This window comes from Fusarium mangiferae (genome assembly GCF_900044065.1).
Source record: "Fusarium mangiferae strain MRC7560 genome assembly, contig: FMAN_scaffold006, whole genome shotgun sequence".
Classification (NCBI taxonomy): Eukaryota; Fungi; Ascomycota; class Sordariomycetes; order Hypocreales; family Nectriaceae; genus Fusarium; species Fusarium mangiferae.
This window is the reverse complement of record NW_024573926.1, coordinates 1260075-1276474: the sequence shown is the minus strand read 5'-3', so window position 1 is coordinate 1276474 and position 16400 is coordinate 1260075. Positions and strand designations below refer to the sequence as shown.

Here is a 16400-nt window from a genome sequence, read left to right as displayed (position 1 = left end):
AACAGGTAAGCGCTGATTGGCTGGAGGTTCGAGGTTCGGTTTTCATGTGAATAATTACCGATTCATAATTGAACTGGGGCGGGCTAGAATAATTCTAGAGGGTTTCTGTCATAACTTTACTCTAAGCTCGTCACTCCATCTCGCTTGAGTACCAAGTTCTATTTTTATTGTACCACCCACTGGTGAATATACTTGACTTTACTGCTTTTCATGCCGATTCATTATGGCATGAAACCAGAGAGTACGGTAATAATACGGCTCAAAGCCTTCGGCTGTTGCTTCTTGTGGCGTCAACGTTGGTCATGCCACAAGCAGTATCCGTAGACAGCTCAGTGATCGACGGAGAAAAGCTGGCACCCGTGGACTTTGCAGGGGACAGGGGATTTGGAACAGGTCGAGATGAGTAGCGAGGAGCAAGGGGCATTCCATGATCTGTGAATTCAGTTGGCATAAAATGTAATAAGCGGTGGATGTTTATTTATTAATGACCCATCGAATGGAGAAAGGGGAATTGACGGTTCTAAATATTGCAATACTTTTAATTATAGGCGAGTTTCACTGGGGGTTCTGTCGATGTAAGAGGGACGCACACGCTTGTAAATAAACAATTGTGCATCTTATCATATCCATCTGATCTAGACCGCCAGGTTGGGAGGTATGTTTCGTGATGGCAGCAACCAGTCAGATTGCTCAATTACAAGACATATGAAACTCAAGTCTCTAGCATGACATGTCCATTTATATGTCATGGAAAAGTAAACATGAGCATGATCACTCACTCCAGTGACTGGAGCAGGGATCGCCGCATCCTGGCCATGTCCTTCGCCTTGCGTTGTCTTGAATGAATGACCACGATCCGTTCATCCCGCTAGTTTCTGGTCGGTGTTGTCTGTAATTATTATCCCTAGCATTTCTCGTCTATTTTCGTGATTGTGCTTCTCTCTTCTCGGCTGTCTCCCTTTCACCTCTCTCTCTTTTCTCCTAATATCATCCGTGACGACCTTGTTTTTTCTGCTCCCTTCCTTATGTCGTGACCCAAGAGGCGGTGATTGCTATCTCGTCTATACCCGCCGTGAACAACTCAATTGGATACTCCTTGTCTCCTGCAGAAAATAAAGACATCCCCCGCTTCGAACCGTCAAGCCACTTCATCTATCCAACACTCGACCCCACCGCCTCTTGTCTCTCATCATTGAAACTGTTTGTTTACTTTTGGATGTGGTCACCTCGACATTGAGATTGGACCCCAAATTAGCCAGAAACCACTAGCGTTTTAGTGATCACCGCGCTGGAGCATTGGCATTACAGGGCGTCGCCCACTGAAGTCCCTTTAACCTTTCCTGTTACCTCCTCTACACACAGCCAATGAGAGCTCACCGCTCCGTCCCCCTACCACTCATCTCAGCCTGAGCCAGCAAGTAGAGGCTGTTCCGACAACCCAACTCGTGGACAGAATGCGCACTCTAAACACCATCAACTCGTCATCTTCTCGTCCTACATCTCCTGGCCTTTCAGTCTCTCAGCCTCATATTCGCCGCTCCGCTTCCTCCGCCGGAACCAACAGATTAGTCACCTCTTCTAAACCTCTCCCAAAGACCCGATCCAAGACCCCTACTCCAGGTCAGGCACAAGTCCAGGCTAAGGCTCAGGCTCGTCCCCGATTCTCCTCTGGCGGCACCACTGTATCCTCGAGCGCTCGCACGACGCCATCCCTTGGCTTTCACGACCCAAAACAACAACATGTTCTTTCAGTAACCGCTACAATTCCCTCGACCCGTTCTACCTCGTCGAGTTCCGCTCCTCCTACCTTAAAAATGGCCCCAAGCGACACAAGACACAGGCCCCCGCAGCTCAGTGCTGCCGCTGCAAAAACAGTCGGACGAACGCCTCTGACGCCCAAGATTGCCTCGACAGCAAAAGGTCCTTTATTAGGCGCACCTCCTTTAGTTCGACGATCAACTCAAGGATTGAGCTCAGGCACGTCTGGGCGCGATGATGCTGTGACTCCCCGTTCTGGCAGTCGACAAGGCCGCAACAATAGCAATAGCTCGACGCCCAATGGGACACCAAACTTAGATCGAGATGGATGGGATCCTCGAGCCTCCTTAGGCTCCTCTGGAAGGCAATCACTGTCACGAGCTGAGTCTCCAGCAGACCCGGACGCCAAATTCTTTCGTGCCAGCGACGCTCCGACTTCAACACAAGCAGCTGGTCGTCCCTCGTTAGGCTCACAAAAGCCTGCATCCTACTTCCATGCCAGTAAAGCCAATGCTGAATATAAAAAACCAATCAGCCCTCCCGTCTCTGCACCATTTACGCCGACACTCGGTACCGCACCCGAACCTTCATCCTCAAAGTTCTTTTATGCCAATGGCGCGGATCTCGAGCTTAAGCCCTCTTCAGCGAATTCATCCACAACAAGACTCCAGTCTAAACGTCCAAGCACCAGCAGTTCAACAAATGAACAATCAAATCACGCACTACCGCCAAGGCCACATTCTCCTATCAAGATTGCTCAACCTACACCTTCTATACTTAAAAACACTGGCGCCCCTGGTCTTGGGAACAGACCGCAAGTAGCGTCACCGCCTCAGATAGCTTCTCCACTAGCCCCCCCAGCGTCTATCACTTCTTCCAAGAGACGAGTTAGCATCGATGCAGCGCCGAAAAAGCAGAGAGGCCATGCAAGAGCTGGTAGTGTTCCCAATTTTGATCACTCTCACTCACCTAGGTTGCCCATGTCACCGGCTCGACGACCTTTTGAATATGGCTCACCCCCTTCGAGCCCTGGCTCAGCTCAGCCAGCTTTGACAATGGCTTCGATTCTTCAAGTTGCCGAAGATCTCGACGATGAGGAGGAGGAAGAGGAAGAAGGAGAAGCAAAAAAAGAAGACGGGTCCCAGCCCGACTTGCAGAGTCCTACAAAGTCCAGCCACGAGCCTGTGAACGAACTGGTCGCCAATGCCCGAAGAGAACGAAAGGTGCAGGATCTGGAAATTACCAACGCCTCACTTGAAGCTATTAATCGAACCCTGGAAAGGCAATTACGGAAACAGCAGGCTGAGATACGCAGGTATCGACGACTTTCAAGATCTGGTCGTCTCTCTGCTGTTGCTTCAGCAGCTTCCAGCCGAGTGACCTCTGCGGCACTCACAGATGCACCAATTAGTCTTTCAGATCTTAGCGAAGAGGACAACTCGGCAGCTCCCTCAGACGAGGAACACGACTCACTTGACGAATCAGATTTGTCAATGACTGACTCAGTCTCGGCTTCTGACCCTCTTGATCCCACAGACGAGAAAGCGATCGAAAAGGCCATGTCCCGACGGAAGCGAGATGAAGATCGTTTGCAGCTCGATTTGACCAAGCACCGGGAGTTGCTGGTCGATAGTCAGAAGATCAACCAAAGTATCAAACGATGCCTGAACTGGACTGAGGTTCTTATCAAGGAGGGCCAAAAGGCACTCGAGTATAAGGTCCGTGTCACCGACGTTGAATTTGGCGGCCATATACTTGCTCCTGCGGTCGGGGACGAAGACGAAGATGACGACGATGCGTTGGCTAGCGTTGGCGATCTCGAAACTGATCCTGGAAGTGCAGCACTCGAGGCTCCTCCGCCTTGGGAGAAGGGCTCCCAGGATCGTGATAGTGGCATCGAATTGCAACCAGACAGCAACTAATCTCGGCCATCGCAAGATGACACATTTTTTCACTACTCGACACATCTCAAAGGCGACCTGGACGTCGTACTACATACAACTCACCATACCAAAATTTTGTTCTCCTTCTTTTCGCCTTTACACACCAGGTAAGCCTCAGGGCATCACAACAAAATATCATCATCAGATCTACGAAGTCAATGGAAATAACATGCATGCATACAAGGCGTTGGGCAAGCAAGCGATCATCTTTACGTCCCTTTTGTTTCTGTTCAACAGCGTTTTGCTTCCCAGCGACTACGATGCACCATCGATTCCACCTCTCAAACGATCCTCTCTCTCCTAAAAGGAGCACCACCACAAATACTCAACCTGGACAATCGTTACATATACATACGCCCTTCGGAGATTTGGGCCTTTTTGGGTTTCATTTGTCGCCAAGATTTGCGCTTTTTTTGTCGTTTGCTTTTGGATGCATACTATGTATAACAGATACCCCGAAGGAAGTTTCCAGGCCAACCTGGCGAGTCAATAAGATGGAATCATTGGAGGAAATTGCAGAAAAGAGAACCTAACCCGGGAAATGGCTACTCAAGCTTCCCGCGGCACGGTTACCTCAAGTTCCAAGAACGCGATAGGGAAAATTAGATAGTTACCAGAAATAGGAAATGGATATAGGATGTCGGGAGATGAAACTCCAATCTTCAACTCAACCACATCGCCTCGCCACTGTAACCTGTGCGTACACACTCCGATAGCGACGTATCTAGAGGTGGAAAGGAAACTCAGGAGCTCGACCCTAAATGATAACAAGACTTAGGTAACTTTACATAAATTTAGGATATCTTCACCTAAGTTTAGGATGTATTAATAAGTTAGTACAGAGTATAAATTGAGACTAAATTTAGTAGAAATTTAGGATACCTTTTGCTAAGTCTATTTTGATATTAAGGTCTGGTGTTTTCTGACTTCTTGGGGCGTATTTATAGGTAGCAGACAAACGGCTATCAAATTTAAAAAAGGGGGAATAATGTCATGAAAATTATTTCTAAATCAATGCCAGTCATCCGCGATCTATACCATCCACCAGTTCATCATGCAAGCCACCAAGCCAAGTCCATCAAGTTGATGCCGCCCTCATTTTCAGGGTCTCAAACAAGCAGGTCTTCTTCAACCTTTCTGTATAGTCTTTTCTCTACCGTCTGCCGACTCCCCAGGACACATCGCCCTTGCTCAGGGTGTCGTAGCGTGCTCCTTGTCTTTGGGTTCCTTGTCCTTGCTGTGGAAGGACTTGCGATCCTTCTTCTTCTTGTGGTCTTCCTCCTTGTCCTTCTTCATTGCGGCCTCAGCAACGAGCTGCTCGAAAACGAGATAGTCGCCCTCCTCTTCAGGAGATCGCTCAGCCTAGTTAAGGTTAGTGTGATTCCGACAAAACAGCACTTGAAACATACCCGGATGAAGACGTCACCAATCAGAACAAGAGCCTGTGCGCGCTCGAGTCGCTTGTTGAGGTGGACCTTCTTGTCGTTCAAAATACTGTCGCAGACCTCACGCAGAACGCTCTGGATCTCAAACTTGCTTCCCCTCCATGCAGCGGTGAGAATCTTGCCAGTCACGCGTCTCTCGTACTCAGCGCGCTTCTCATCAGTCCAGTCCTCGCCACCCTTCTCCTCCATCTTGGCCATATCCTCCATGGTCTGTTGAGCATCAATAGCGCTGCTGATGGTGTTCCATGTCTCCTTGACGAGTGTGCCCTTGTCACGGAGTCTGCTGAAGAAACCACCGATACCAAAGAACTTCTGGCTGCGGAGTAAGCTCGAGGCCTTCGAGACATAGGTTTGACCGATAGCGTGCAGGATATCAATTCCGAAAGACTCCATCTTTAGGTTCTCAACCTCGAGACGCATCTTCTCCTGGAATGCCTTGGTTACGTCAGAACCCTTGTCTGTCTCTGTCCACACGCTCAGTCTATCAAGGAGCTTCCGAGCGAGGGTGTCGACACGCTCCTGGCGAATCTTGGCGCGCTCCTTCTCGTATGCTGCCAACTGCTCACGCTGCTCCTTGGTCAGGCCACCCTTCTTCTTCTCCTTATGCTTGAGCTCCTCCTCTGTTAATTCACCCTTGTTGGCCTCGGCATCAAGAAGGTCCTCGTGAGACTTGTCCATCAGTGCGGGTCGAAGAGGGATCTGGGTTCGGCTACGTGAGCTCGACGAGGGAGCGGGGGATGTGGCATCGGTTCGCTGAGGGGTATCGGCGGAGAGGCCAGCGGCGGGAGCGGCAGGTGAAGCGGGCTTGGTCTCCTTGTCGTCGTTGACAGAAGCGGCTGCATAAGGCGGCGGTGGTGGGCCTACTTGGTGCTCTGCAGCGGCGGCGGCCTTCTGCTTAGCCTTCTGCTCTTGCTCCTTGAGGCTCTCCTTCTTGGCATCTTCAGTTCCAGGGAAATCCTCCTCGGCTTGCGCGGCGGCAGCGGCTTCAGCAGCGGCAGCTTCTTCCTCCTCCTGCATCGTGATGTCCATGGTTGCCGTAAGATCCTTCATAAGGCTAATCTCACCGATCCAGTCCACGAAGGCCTCGCCTCCAAAGATGGAGCTGAAGAATTCAGCTGGATCTGCGAAACCCTCCTGCGGTCTCGCAGAGTCCTTTCCAAACTTATCGTAGGCCGCGCGTAGATCGGAATCGGACAGAACTTGATAGGCCTCACCGATGGCCTGGAACTTTTCGTGGGCGGTAGGATCATTAGGATTCTTATCTGCGATGTGACAGATGTTTAGTTCTCCGAAATGCTATGAAGCGGTAGAAGTGAGGCACAAGAGCGAACCTGGGTGGTGGACAATAGCCATCTTGCGATAAGCCTTCTTGATCTCCAGCTCGGTGGCCGTGGGCTGGACACCCAGGGTGTCGTAATAGGCGGTATCAACGACCATGATGGATACTTTATGGTTGGTGTTTCCAGGTTCCAGGTACGCGATCTAAGGTACAGGTGGTGGGTAGAAAGTATGAATGGTTGAGGTTATGGTAGGGTAGTAGATATCAACTACTGAAAGAAGTATGGGAGGAAGAAAAAAAATGGTTGAAAGCAAGAAAATGGAAATGTTGATGATGGCGTCGGATTGCCTAAATGAACTAAGTCAAGGTGCCTGCCAGCCCACCCTAAGCTTGGCTAGATGACCTTGGCGGAAAATTCCTGGCATTGCATCCAATTCAATGATTAACGTAACGTACGTATGTATTCTACAGCGCCTCTGTATTTACGCAAGCTCCCGTCCATGCCCTGCCCTGCCCTACCAGTGCGCGAGGTAAGAAACTTTCCTTTCAGGCTTCGTGTCCAGCCCAACGTATCTTATGTATAGTACGGTACTCACAGCCTGAGCCAGCACCAGTCTTTTCTTGCCCAGAGAGAGGGGTCTCATAAGGTAGAGGGTCTACGTAATGGTGGGGCTATGCTGGGATAGACGGAACATCCATAAAAGACGTCTGTATCGAGGGAGAAAACGCAGCCGGGCTGCTTAAGAGAGGATAATAAGTATCAACCACTAAAAATTCTATATTCGAGTTCTATAACTTTTATTATAAGCCAGTTCCTATCGCCCTTACCCTTCTGCTCCTATTCATGGGCGCTTCCCATTGCTTGCTTCTCTTGTAACAGTTCTGAACTGCCTTTACAATGCCATGGATTTCCGGATACCCCCGAACTTTCAGAGCATAGTTACTGTCCCTTTGCCATACCCGGTTTGCAACCCTGCGGGCCGTCTAGGCATCCCGCAGGCCCAAGTTCCTTTACATCGTGAGGTTCATTGAGGTTAAGTCTGTCCCGTAACAGAGCCAGCATTCTGTAATTTGTAACAGATGTTATGTTGAGGCCCAAGAGCAGAAGCCAGAGAGATTGCCCAGGTTGACTCGGCCTCCAGTCGTTCCTAGGCTGGACCCTTCCCATTATACAGTCTCTCGATGTCGAGCATTAGCTGCTGAATGGCACTTTGACTGCGATATTAGAAGGGGAAACCCAAAGGAGACGAATCGGCGAAGTGAATTCTAGCCTTGGGTACTTCACTTGAGCGAAAATGTCAGCAGCCATACCTAGGGAAGCTTGGCAAGTGAACCTACTCTTGTTGCACTGAAATAACATACCTTACGTACCTACCAACTTCTCCCACGCTGGTTTCATGATTCGTATGAACTTGAAGGTCATTATGTCCGATTTCTCAGTCATGGATGTTTCCTTTAGGTTTTTGAAAGCTTCGAAAGCCTCTAATACCATGCACTTGCGTGGACATTGTTCTCAGAGTATGGCATGAGCACAATTCAGATCTAGAGCTTCCAAGAGTTATCAACTTCAAAACCAAGCCTTGGAGCGTTCTTATTGTTCCTTCCCCAAAAGGATACAGATCCGGTACACTTTTGTTCGAGATTTCATAGGGAGGCATAATTTCCGTGTTGTGCGGACTGTATCCCATCAATGACCGATATAGTTCCAGTGTATTCGGACAAGAGGGGTTTCCATGACTTGGAGTATTCGGCTTGCAACAATAGCAAGTTTTGGGATACTCTTGGACATGCACCATTTTTATCACCTGAGTAGCTTAGACCAGTGAGCGGCGCATGTCATTGCAAACAGGGTAGTGTAAGGTTCAGCTGACGGCGCCTCAGACCTGGTATACCAGGTTAGGATAATTGCAGAGAGTGAACCGCCAAGGCTAAGGATTTTCCTCTCCTTGGATCATCACATCTCATCCAGGACTGCTTTCAATCTTAGCGGCGTTAGATAAATCCGGCTAGGCGGTCAGGAGGTCCGGATCGTTTACATGCATAAGGGTCCATGGTGATCTTAGATCCAGAACACATTAGACTTGGTAACTATGGACAGGAGTCGAGACCAGCAATTCTGTGATCTAGAAGCAGCTTGCAAAGGTCGTCAAATACAAAGACACTGGCGATCATGAGGCTAGAATCTTGTGTAATGCTGGATAACTACATCCACAGGTTGACAGAAACAATCAGTTATGTTTCACTGTCTCGGATATTGTCTGGGTTCAACCTGGGGTAAGACCAGCTCGCTTGAATGTTTCATCTCATCATTCGGTCTGAACACACACCATCACGGCGTCCGGACCGGCATTTAAGTTGCTGTTCGGGGGCGGTGTTGTAACCGGAGTTCCGGGTGATTGACAGCCTGCGAGATCCGATCAACAGTAACCAGCCTCCGGGTGCAACCCAGTTGTTGCATAAGCGCAGATCAATCAATGAGGCCTGAAATTAATCAATGACTTGCAGTGTGACAAGAGTCTAATCACATTCAGGAACCAAGCCAATCCAGTCATCGAATCCGAATACGACAGTTAATGCATGTAACGCGGCGCTTATGCCCCTATCGGTCGGCAGCACCCACCCTACCAGACGAGAAATTGAGCTCTGTGCATAATTTGTGGATTTATCCGGAGCGGAGGTCAACCAGTCTTATTTTGCTTCTCACATCTGTCCTCTCTCTCGCCTTTCCTCTCTCCAAGCATCTCGTGGTGAAAACATACACCAAAGACGTTTCCGGGCCTGGTCGCAACTTAATTGATATATACCATTTGCCTCCTCCCGTTCCCCTGACCTTGTACGGCTGTATCAAGACGTGCACTGCTCAGTTCAAGCTCTCGCGCGGTTCACTTCTACTTCTACCTTCTTCTTCCCCCTCACGCTACCACCGCCAAGATGGGTTACCTCTACTATCTCTTCCACCCTTACCAGCTTCGATCGATCATTCAATGGTAAGTTGAGATCCTCCCGGCCCTCGCACCAGACAAACCTGTCTAACTATTCTCCAGGAAGGTCTGGCATGATCCCGTCCACCAGCGCGATCCCAGCACAGAGTCCCCAGAGCTAAAAGAATGCTTTCGCTACCTCGATATGACAAGTCGCAGCTTCGCTGCTGTCATTCAAGAGCTTAACCACGAACTCCTCGTCCCCATCACTCTCTTCTACCTCTGCCTCCGTGGCCTAGACACCATTGAGGATGACATGACCATCCCCCTGGATAAGAAGGTTCCCCTCCTTCGAAACTTTCACATCACTATGGAAGAAGATGGTTGGCAGTTCCATGAGAGCCAAGAGAAGGACAAGGAGCTGCTGGAGCACTTCGATGTGGTCGTCACAGAGCTCAAGAAGATCAAGGCCCCTTATTACCAAATCATCCAAGAAATGACTCGCAAGATGGGCAATGGCATGGCTGACTATGCCCAAAACGAGGAGATGATCAAGAACGGTGTGCAGACTATTGAAGAGTACGAGCTGTACTGCCATTACGTCGCTGGTCTCGTTGGCGAAGGCCTAACGCGTCTGTTCGTTGAGTCAGAGCTAGCTAACCCCAAGCTTGCTGAGCGTCCTTCTCTCACCGAGTCAATGGCGCAATTCCTCCAGAAGACCAATATCATTCGAGATATCCATGAAGATTGGCAAGATGGCCGAAGATGGTATCCCAAGGAGATCTGGAGCCAGCACGTCGACAAGTGGGAGGACATGTTCGACCCCAGCCAGCAAACAAAAGCCCTCGAGTGTGTTTCAGCGATGGTTCTCGATGCGCTGAAGCACAGTGAGGAGTGTTTGTTCTACATGGCGGGCATCAAGGACCAGAGTGTTTTCAACTTTGTTGCTATTCCTCAAGGCATGGCCATTGCGACATTGGAGCTTGTCTTCCGCAACCCTGAGGTCCTCAAGAGGAACGTCAAGATCACAAAGGGCGATGCCTGCAAGATCATGTTCGAGTGCACACAAAACCTCTACACAGTATGTGAAGTCTTCAAGCGATATGCCCGGCAAATCGCCAAGAAGAACGACCCTCGTGACCCCAACTTCCTTGCCATCAGTGCTCAATGTGCAAAGGTATGCCTTCCTCTTTAACATCTCTGATATTCGTCCGCTAATAAATTCCAGATTGAGCAATTCATTGAGACTCTCTTCCCCAAGCAGGACCCAAAGAAGCTCTCTGTGACTCAGGCCCAGGTCCAAAACAAGGAGCCAACTATGGACGGAGGCGAGACTCTTGTTCTCTTCGGTGTTGTCATTGCAGCTCTGGTCTGCATTTCTGGTCTCATGGTACGCCAGCCCCATACTTTCAAGGTTGTACTCAACTAATACCCGATCCACAGATCGGTACCGCTTGGATTTTCGGAGCCAGATTCGATACTATCTTTAGGGAAGCCAGTGTCTTCCTACCAGGTGGCGAGAAGGCTACTCCCATGATCACGGGTCACGAAGAATTGTAATATCATGCGCGCCGATTTGTTTTGCTTTGTTCAGGGCACGAACCATTTTAACGATATCCTAACGTACATACCACATTTAGCAACGGTCCTCATATGACAGGACCTGCTCAGCGGCATATTGCTGGGCTTATACTCTTGTTAATACTACCTGCAGCGGCGCGATACAGCGCGCGTTGCAGTTCAAGTTTCGTCCCCCATTCACCCACTGGTGATGTTGTCTCTTGTCTTGATGCCCAACTCAACTCCTGCACGGATGTCAAATTGCAATCGAGTCCTTCCATGACTATGATTGTGCCGAAGAAGTGCGAAAATTAAATATCTCTTGCTCTTGGTTTCCGCCTCACGGCGACGTCACGCCACAAGTCTCTCTCGACATATTTGAGGAAGACAGACTGGTGGCGGCGGGCAAACATTTCATTCACCCTTGTAGAAATTCATTCATCTCTGATTCGACCCGTGTTTGGCGATTCTTGCTCCTTTGGGACGTGCTATTACTAGTAAGGCATGAAATGCGTCTGGGCAAGGTTTCACCTTTGATGCTGTTGGTGCGACATGCTGTTGCGCTACCGGCGGGACATGCCCTAGCCGATCTTTCATCGACGGACATGCCCATCATTCAGGGGTTTTGGTTACATCGTCCTGCTCGTTTTGAGCCGTCAAGATGCAGGCTAACAAGATGATGGCAGAAACGCTGGCCTTTGATCTTTAGAAGACACTGGGATAAGTTTAGAATGATAATATGATATATGACCTAGATAATGGTCACTAACTTGGCGGGTTTTTGTATTAGTTGGTTTCGAACTCAATCGTGATATCAAGTCTTCTTATAACCCGAGCAGCATGAGTTGCTTTTTGTATCGCATCAGCTGGCTCTTGCTTTAGTAGCAAGTGGCGCACATCAAACTTGTCACTTTATGCATTGACGAGAAGCAAGAGGTAGTCTAGAAGGTCTATAATGCCGTTACGTACCATCTATAGTAACAAACACGCTCGGTTAGGCTATTTCCAAGCCTCAAAGAAAACTCCTGATACACATGACTTGAGATGATTCATAAATGACACCCTAAATTATATCCCATACATACACGAGGCCTAAATGGTTCAGGTTTGTACAAGTGGCCAATTATCCTGAAATATTTTTGTGGTATAAGAAAAATTCCGCTTTCCCTTGTCCCTGGGTTCCCTGGTTGATGCTGCTGCTGCGTTGCCGCTTCTATTGGTTGCCGTTGTTGGCGATGTTGCTGGTAGTGCCCTGGACGTTGTTCTTGACCTTGGCACCAGTCTGTCCAGCGAGGCTCTTGATGAGGCTGGCGACCTGAGCAGGGCCGTCGAGCTGCTGGAAGCCCATGAGGTAGGCGGCGAGACCGGCAACGTGAGGAGAGGCTATGAAACATGTCAGTTTGAGATTTGACTTGATAGGTGGGGAAGGAGAACATACCCATGCTGGTACCGCTGAGGGTAGCGGTGTCAGTGTTTGACTTGATGCCGACACTGAGGACGTTAACACCGGGAGCGTAGACGTCGACCTCGGGGCCAAAGTTGGAGAAATCAGCACGCTCATCGGTAGTGGCATCAATAGCACCGACAGTAATGGCGTTGGGGGCAGAGCCAGGAGAAGTAAGGGCAGTCTCACGCTATAGACATAGTCAGTTAGGTTACAAATCATATCAGATAGTTGATCACTTACGTTCTCGTTACCGGCAGCAACAACAGGGACAACGCCAGCCTTGAAGAGAGCCTCGATAGCACGGTTGATGGCTTGAGAGAAGTCACCACCAAGAGACATGTTCATAACAGCCTTGCCAACGCGGTTCTTCTTCTTGGCGTCGTCAATAACGAACTGCATGCCCTGGAGGACACCAGAGTTGCTGCCACCGCCTGAGGCATCGAGAACCTTGACGGCAACAAGGTCAACCTTCTTGGCAACACCAAAGGTAGCACCACCGATAGTACCAGCAACGTGGCTGCCGTGACCGTTCTCATCGTCATCCTATATTCAGTTAGCACCATCTCTTTTTAAGTGTTCACGATTCTTTGGTTACTTACAACATTGTTAATGAAGTTGGCTCCGAAAGTGGCACGGCCCTCAAACTCGCTGTGATCAATCTTGATACCAGTGTCGACAACGTAGGCAGTAATGCCCTCGCCAGCAGAGTCGTCGAAGACATAGGTGTCCTGGTTGACCTGGGCGTGAGAGAGACGGTCAAGTCCAGGAGGGGCATTAACTTGAGCAATAGCAGCATTAAGTTGAACTTTCTGGTCGGCCTCGATATATGCAACCTCATCAGAATTGTAAAGATCCTGAACCATGAGATCGTCGGCGTCTAGAGACATGGCACGCCACTTGTTCATGCGGAACGACTGAATTGAAGTAGACATGGCCTCGCCGATTGAGCTTCGCTTGTTGAGATTTCGCTTCTTGATAGCGGCAGCAAAGGAAGCCTCCTTGGCACTGATCGCATCGTCGTCAAAGGTGTCATTGTACACAACGATATATCGGTTAGCGATGATGTTTTGAGCATCGGGGTTCTTGAGCATGGGTCGAAGGAAAGCGCTAATTCCCATCTTCTTGTCCGCTTCATTTCCAAGGCCACCTCCGATACTGTCGGCCATGTCACCCAGGGTCTCGGCAACATCAATAGGAGCAGCGGCAGCAAAGGGAGCTGCAACAAGCAGGGAAGCGAGGAAAGTTCTTAGGAGAGCCATTTTGATAGATTTATCGTTCGTTTTGTGGTTTAATTGTGAAAATATGTTGTTGAAGTGAGAGGTAGTGAAGTGGTTCCAGCCGTTTCACTCAGTTGGCAACTCGATCGTATAAATCGAATGTCGAAAAATAATGAAGGCAAGCTTTGAGTTGGAAACAAAGCAGTAAAAGAGTGCTATTAGAGGAGTTGTGCGATCAACGCTCCTCTCTTGTTGTTGAATAAGGACCGGTCGTGTTAGTTCGCAAGTTCGCGATACACTGTTCAGTATAACAATGAAAGGATGGTGATTAACAAGCTAAATGGGACTGTCTAGCAGCACAAAGGGGGAAAGGAAATCAAGGGAAAGGAAGAATGAGAAAATAACGAAAGAGTCAAAAGAGACGTCTTCCAACAATGAATAACCCGAACAATAGAATGAGAATGGCCGTCCAGCAGCTGACAATGGGTGGGAGATGTAGGTTTAATAGGAGAACACCAAACAATAGAATATCGGCCTCTCACTGGTGGCTTCAGCGGGTTCAGATCAAGCTTCGTTGCTTCAGGAGGGAGCCGCAAGATCCATGGCGGGGATGAGGCGCTAGGGGCCGTGGATCCAGGGCTTCGGCGTCAGGGACAAGGGCCTGGAGGTGTTGTTTAGTTTAGTGTGATGAAGCCTGTACGACTATAGTCGCCAAGTCAAACGCCTGGGCCTCACTCCAAGAACCCCTTGGAACCATCAAGATTTTCTGTTTTCGGTGGGGTTCTCAATGCTCATGCTTGCTCAGCCAGCTCGTTAACTTGAATCACTATAGTCAGCTCTGCCTCAGGAGCTGGGGATGCGAAAATCTGGCACACTCGCGGTGGCATCGAATCGACGACGAAACCATAATTGCTTTGAAGCAGTTATAATAGCGTATGTAACTGTAAGGGCATCTGATCGATTGCCATCACTGATTGGTATATCCAAAATTGGCGTTTGATTACTGTTTCTCGAAAGCAACAATCTTGGCCGCAGTAGCAGCACGTCCCTTGTTCTTTTCCGCAATGCGTTGGGCGAGAAGAACCGTTGCCGTTGCCCACAACCCGCAGGCCCAGTGAAGTACCGCCAATGATATGCAGTAAATGCCGCCTAATCACGGTAAATCAAAGAGCTGGCGCGTCACATGTAGGACAGTAGTTGCACTTATTTAGCTAACGGTCAGTGCTTCGAGTGCTGTTAGTGGCACGATTAGCTCATCACTATCTGTAATCTTGTTGCCTTTAAGCAAGGGGCAGGGAAAATCCGAAAATCCAAAAGCCTCCATCCAGGGCATATGCGAGGATGATCATGGTCGACTCCTGACATCAGCTAACTTAGTCTTTGCATCACATCCCCAGACTGTCAAGTATCTTGAGATGAATCTTGCCGGCCAAGCCAAGACCCAACTAAGGACGATACCCATAAACAATGCACATTGACAATATCACGGCGGTTTTGTTGCTCAGTTGGCAAAGCGTGATAACGCAGTGCGATTGGCGGCCAGTACTGAATCTCAATGTCACATCACCACGGAAGATCCACTCACTGGAAACCAGCCAAGCCCTTCCAAGAATCGGCGCTTGACGACCCCTGGACTACCCCTGTCAATCCCAAGTTTGAAACAAGTGACGCTAGGCTTTGGCGTCTGGACCTGCCAGGCACAAGTCGATTTGGTTGGCTGATGAAGTCTCTTCCCACGCGGCGCCTCATATTCAAACGACGCCGATTCGAAGCGCCGTGTTAACAAACGCCAGATGTCTCTGAATTCGAGGTGATACGTGTGCAAATAGTCTTTGTTTTGTTTTGTCTGTTGTATGTCGGAGAAAAAGTTTGCATTTTGTTCTAGCGTGCGCCCCTTTTGCAAGATCTTCTCCATGGCTCAGTGTCGCAAATATACAGAGCCAAGGGGTTGTTTTGGCAATCCTGAAGGGGCTCTAATGGCCGAGTTCAACGGACGATGAGTATCGTGGGGGGTGCTAACCCCGGGCTGTCGGGGATATAATAGGTAGGGCGCCATGCAGGTCACGGGCTAAGCGTGTCTCGGAGACAACCAGGGAGCAAGGTGGTGTATCGAATTCTGGTGTGGCTCAGCAGGTGAAGGGCAGCGAAATGACCAAAGGGCATGCTTTAGTAGATTTGGGACCGATCAAAGATGTCGACCTTCTCGAACAAGGTAAGCAGCTAAGGATGATTCACCTGATTTGTGTCATCCATATGCATCGTTATGTCTGATTTGGACGACACTGGATAAGACCGGGGTTAGCACGGTTGAAACACAACCAACAAGCGACGACCTCGGTAGAAGTCTTTGGCTGTGGAATCATTGTCTGCGTCTGGGAATAGCTTCTTTTCTTCACATGCTTAAGTGAAATAATTAAGGTAGGTAAGTATGATTCAGAATGCGCTGCCCTTGAAGCAGTTGCTCCCGTCATGACTAATAGCATAAGGGATCACAAAAGGGAAGGAGCGCGCTTACAGAAGAACACTCCCTGCCAAGCGACCTATCAAAGGCTACTTATTTTCTGGGTCTCTCAAAACAACCTCAACTGACAAAATATGTTTACCTCACTTTTTGTTAACACAAAACACAAAGACACACCAAACCCGATGATCGTGTTTTTGAGTCGGGCCTTGACATGTTTTGAGCTGACGAAGTTCTGAAACCCGCAAAATCGCATCTATGGAGTCTAGATCGTGGCGAGACGGACTTGACACACAAGCATCCTTGCCCTATATCATCCATTGTCCACTGGCGGCCCAGTCATTCTGCCGGGAAAACTGCCATGTACGA

At 49.2% G+C, this 16400-nt stretch overlaps 4 protein-coding genes across 4 annotated transcripts; 2 read left to right on the top strand and 2 right to left on the bottom strand.

Annotated features, from left to right (window-relative positions):
• Positions 1-1454: 1454 nt before the first annotated feature.
• Positions 1455-3680, top strand: FMAN_03134 (uncharacterized protein; the record flags this gene model as incomplete). Its single annotated transcript, XM_041831912.1, has 1 exon — positions 1455-3680. One exon carries the CDS (start codon positions 1455-1457, stop codon positions 3678-3680), a length of 2226 nt encoding a protein of 741 aa, XP_041682428.1.
• Positions 3681-4892: 1212 nt separating this feature from the next.
• On the bottom strand, positions 4893-6583 carry FMAN_03133 (uncharacterized protein; the record flags this gene model as incomplete). The annotated part of the gene is made up of 3 exons (XM_041831911.1): positions 4893-5063; positions 5111-6408; positions 6478-6583. 3 exons carry the CDS (start codon positions 6581-6583, stop codon positions 4893-4895), a joined length of 1575 nt encoding a protein of 524 aa, XP_041682427.1.
• Positions 6584-9356: 2773 nt separating this feature from the next.
• On the top strand, positions 9357-10906 carry FMAN_03132 (putative farnesyl-diphosphate farnesyltransferase; the record flags this gene model as incomplete). The annotated part of the gene is made up of 4 exons (XM_041831910.1): positions 9357-9412; positions 9470-10523; positions 10575-10736; positions 10790-10906. 4 exons carry the CDS (start codon positions 9357-9359, stop codon positions 10904-10906), a joined length of 1389 nt encoding a protein of 462 aa, XP_041682426.1.
• A 1213-nt stretch (positions 10907-12119) lies between these two features.
• Positions 12120-13612, bottom strand: FMAN_03131 (putative alkaline protease (oryzin); the record flags this gene model as incomplete). The annotated part of the gene is made up of 4 exons (XM_041831909.1): positions 12120-12289; positions 12345-12540; positions 12594-12896; positions 12953-13612. The coding sequence occupies 4 exons, from the start codon at positions 13610-13612 to the stop codon at positions 12120-12122; spliced, it is 1329 nt and encodes a 442-aa protein (XP_041682425.1).
• Between the last annotated feature and the right edge of the window lie 2788 nt (positions 13613-16400).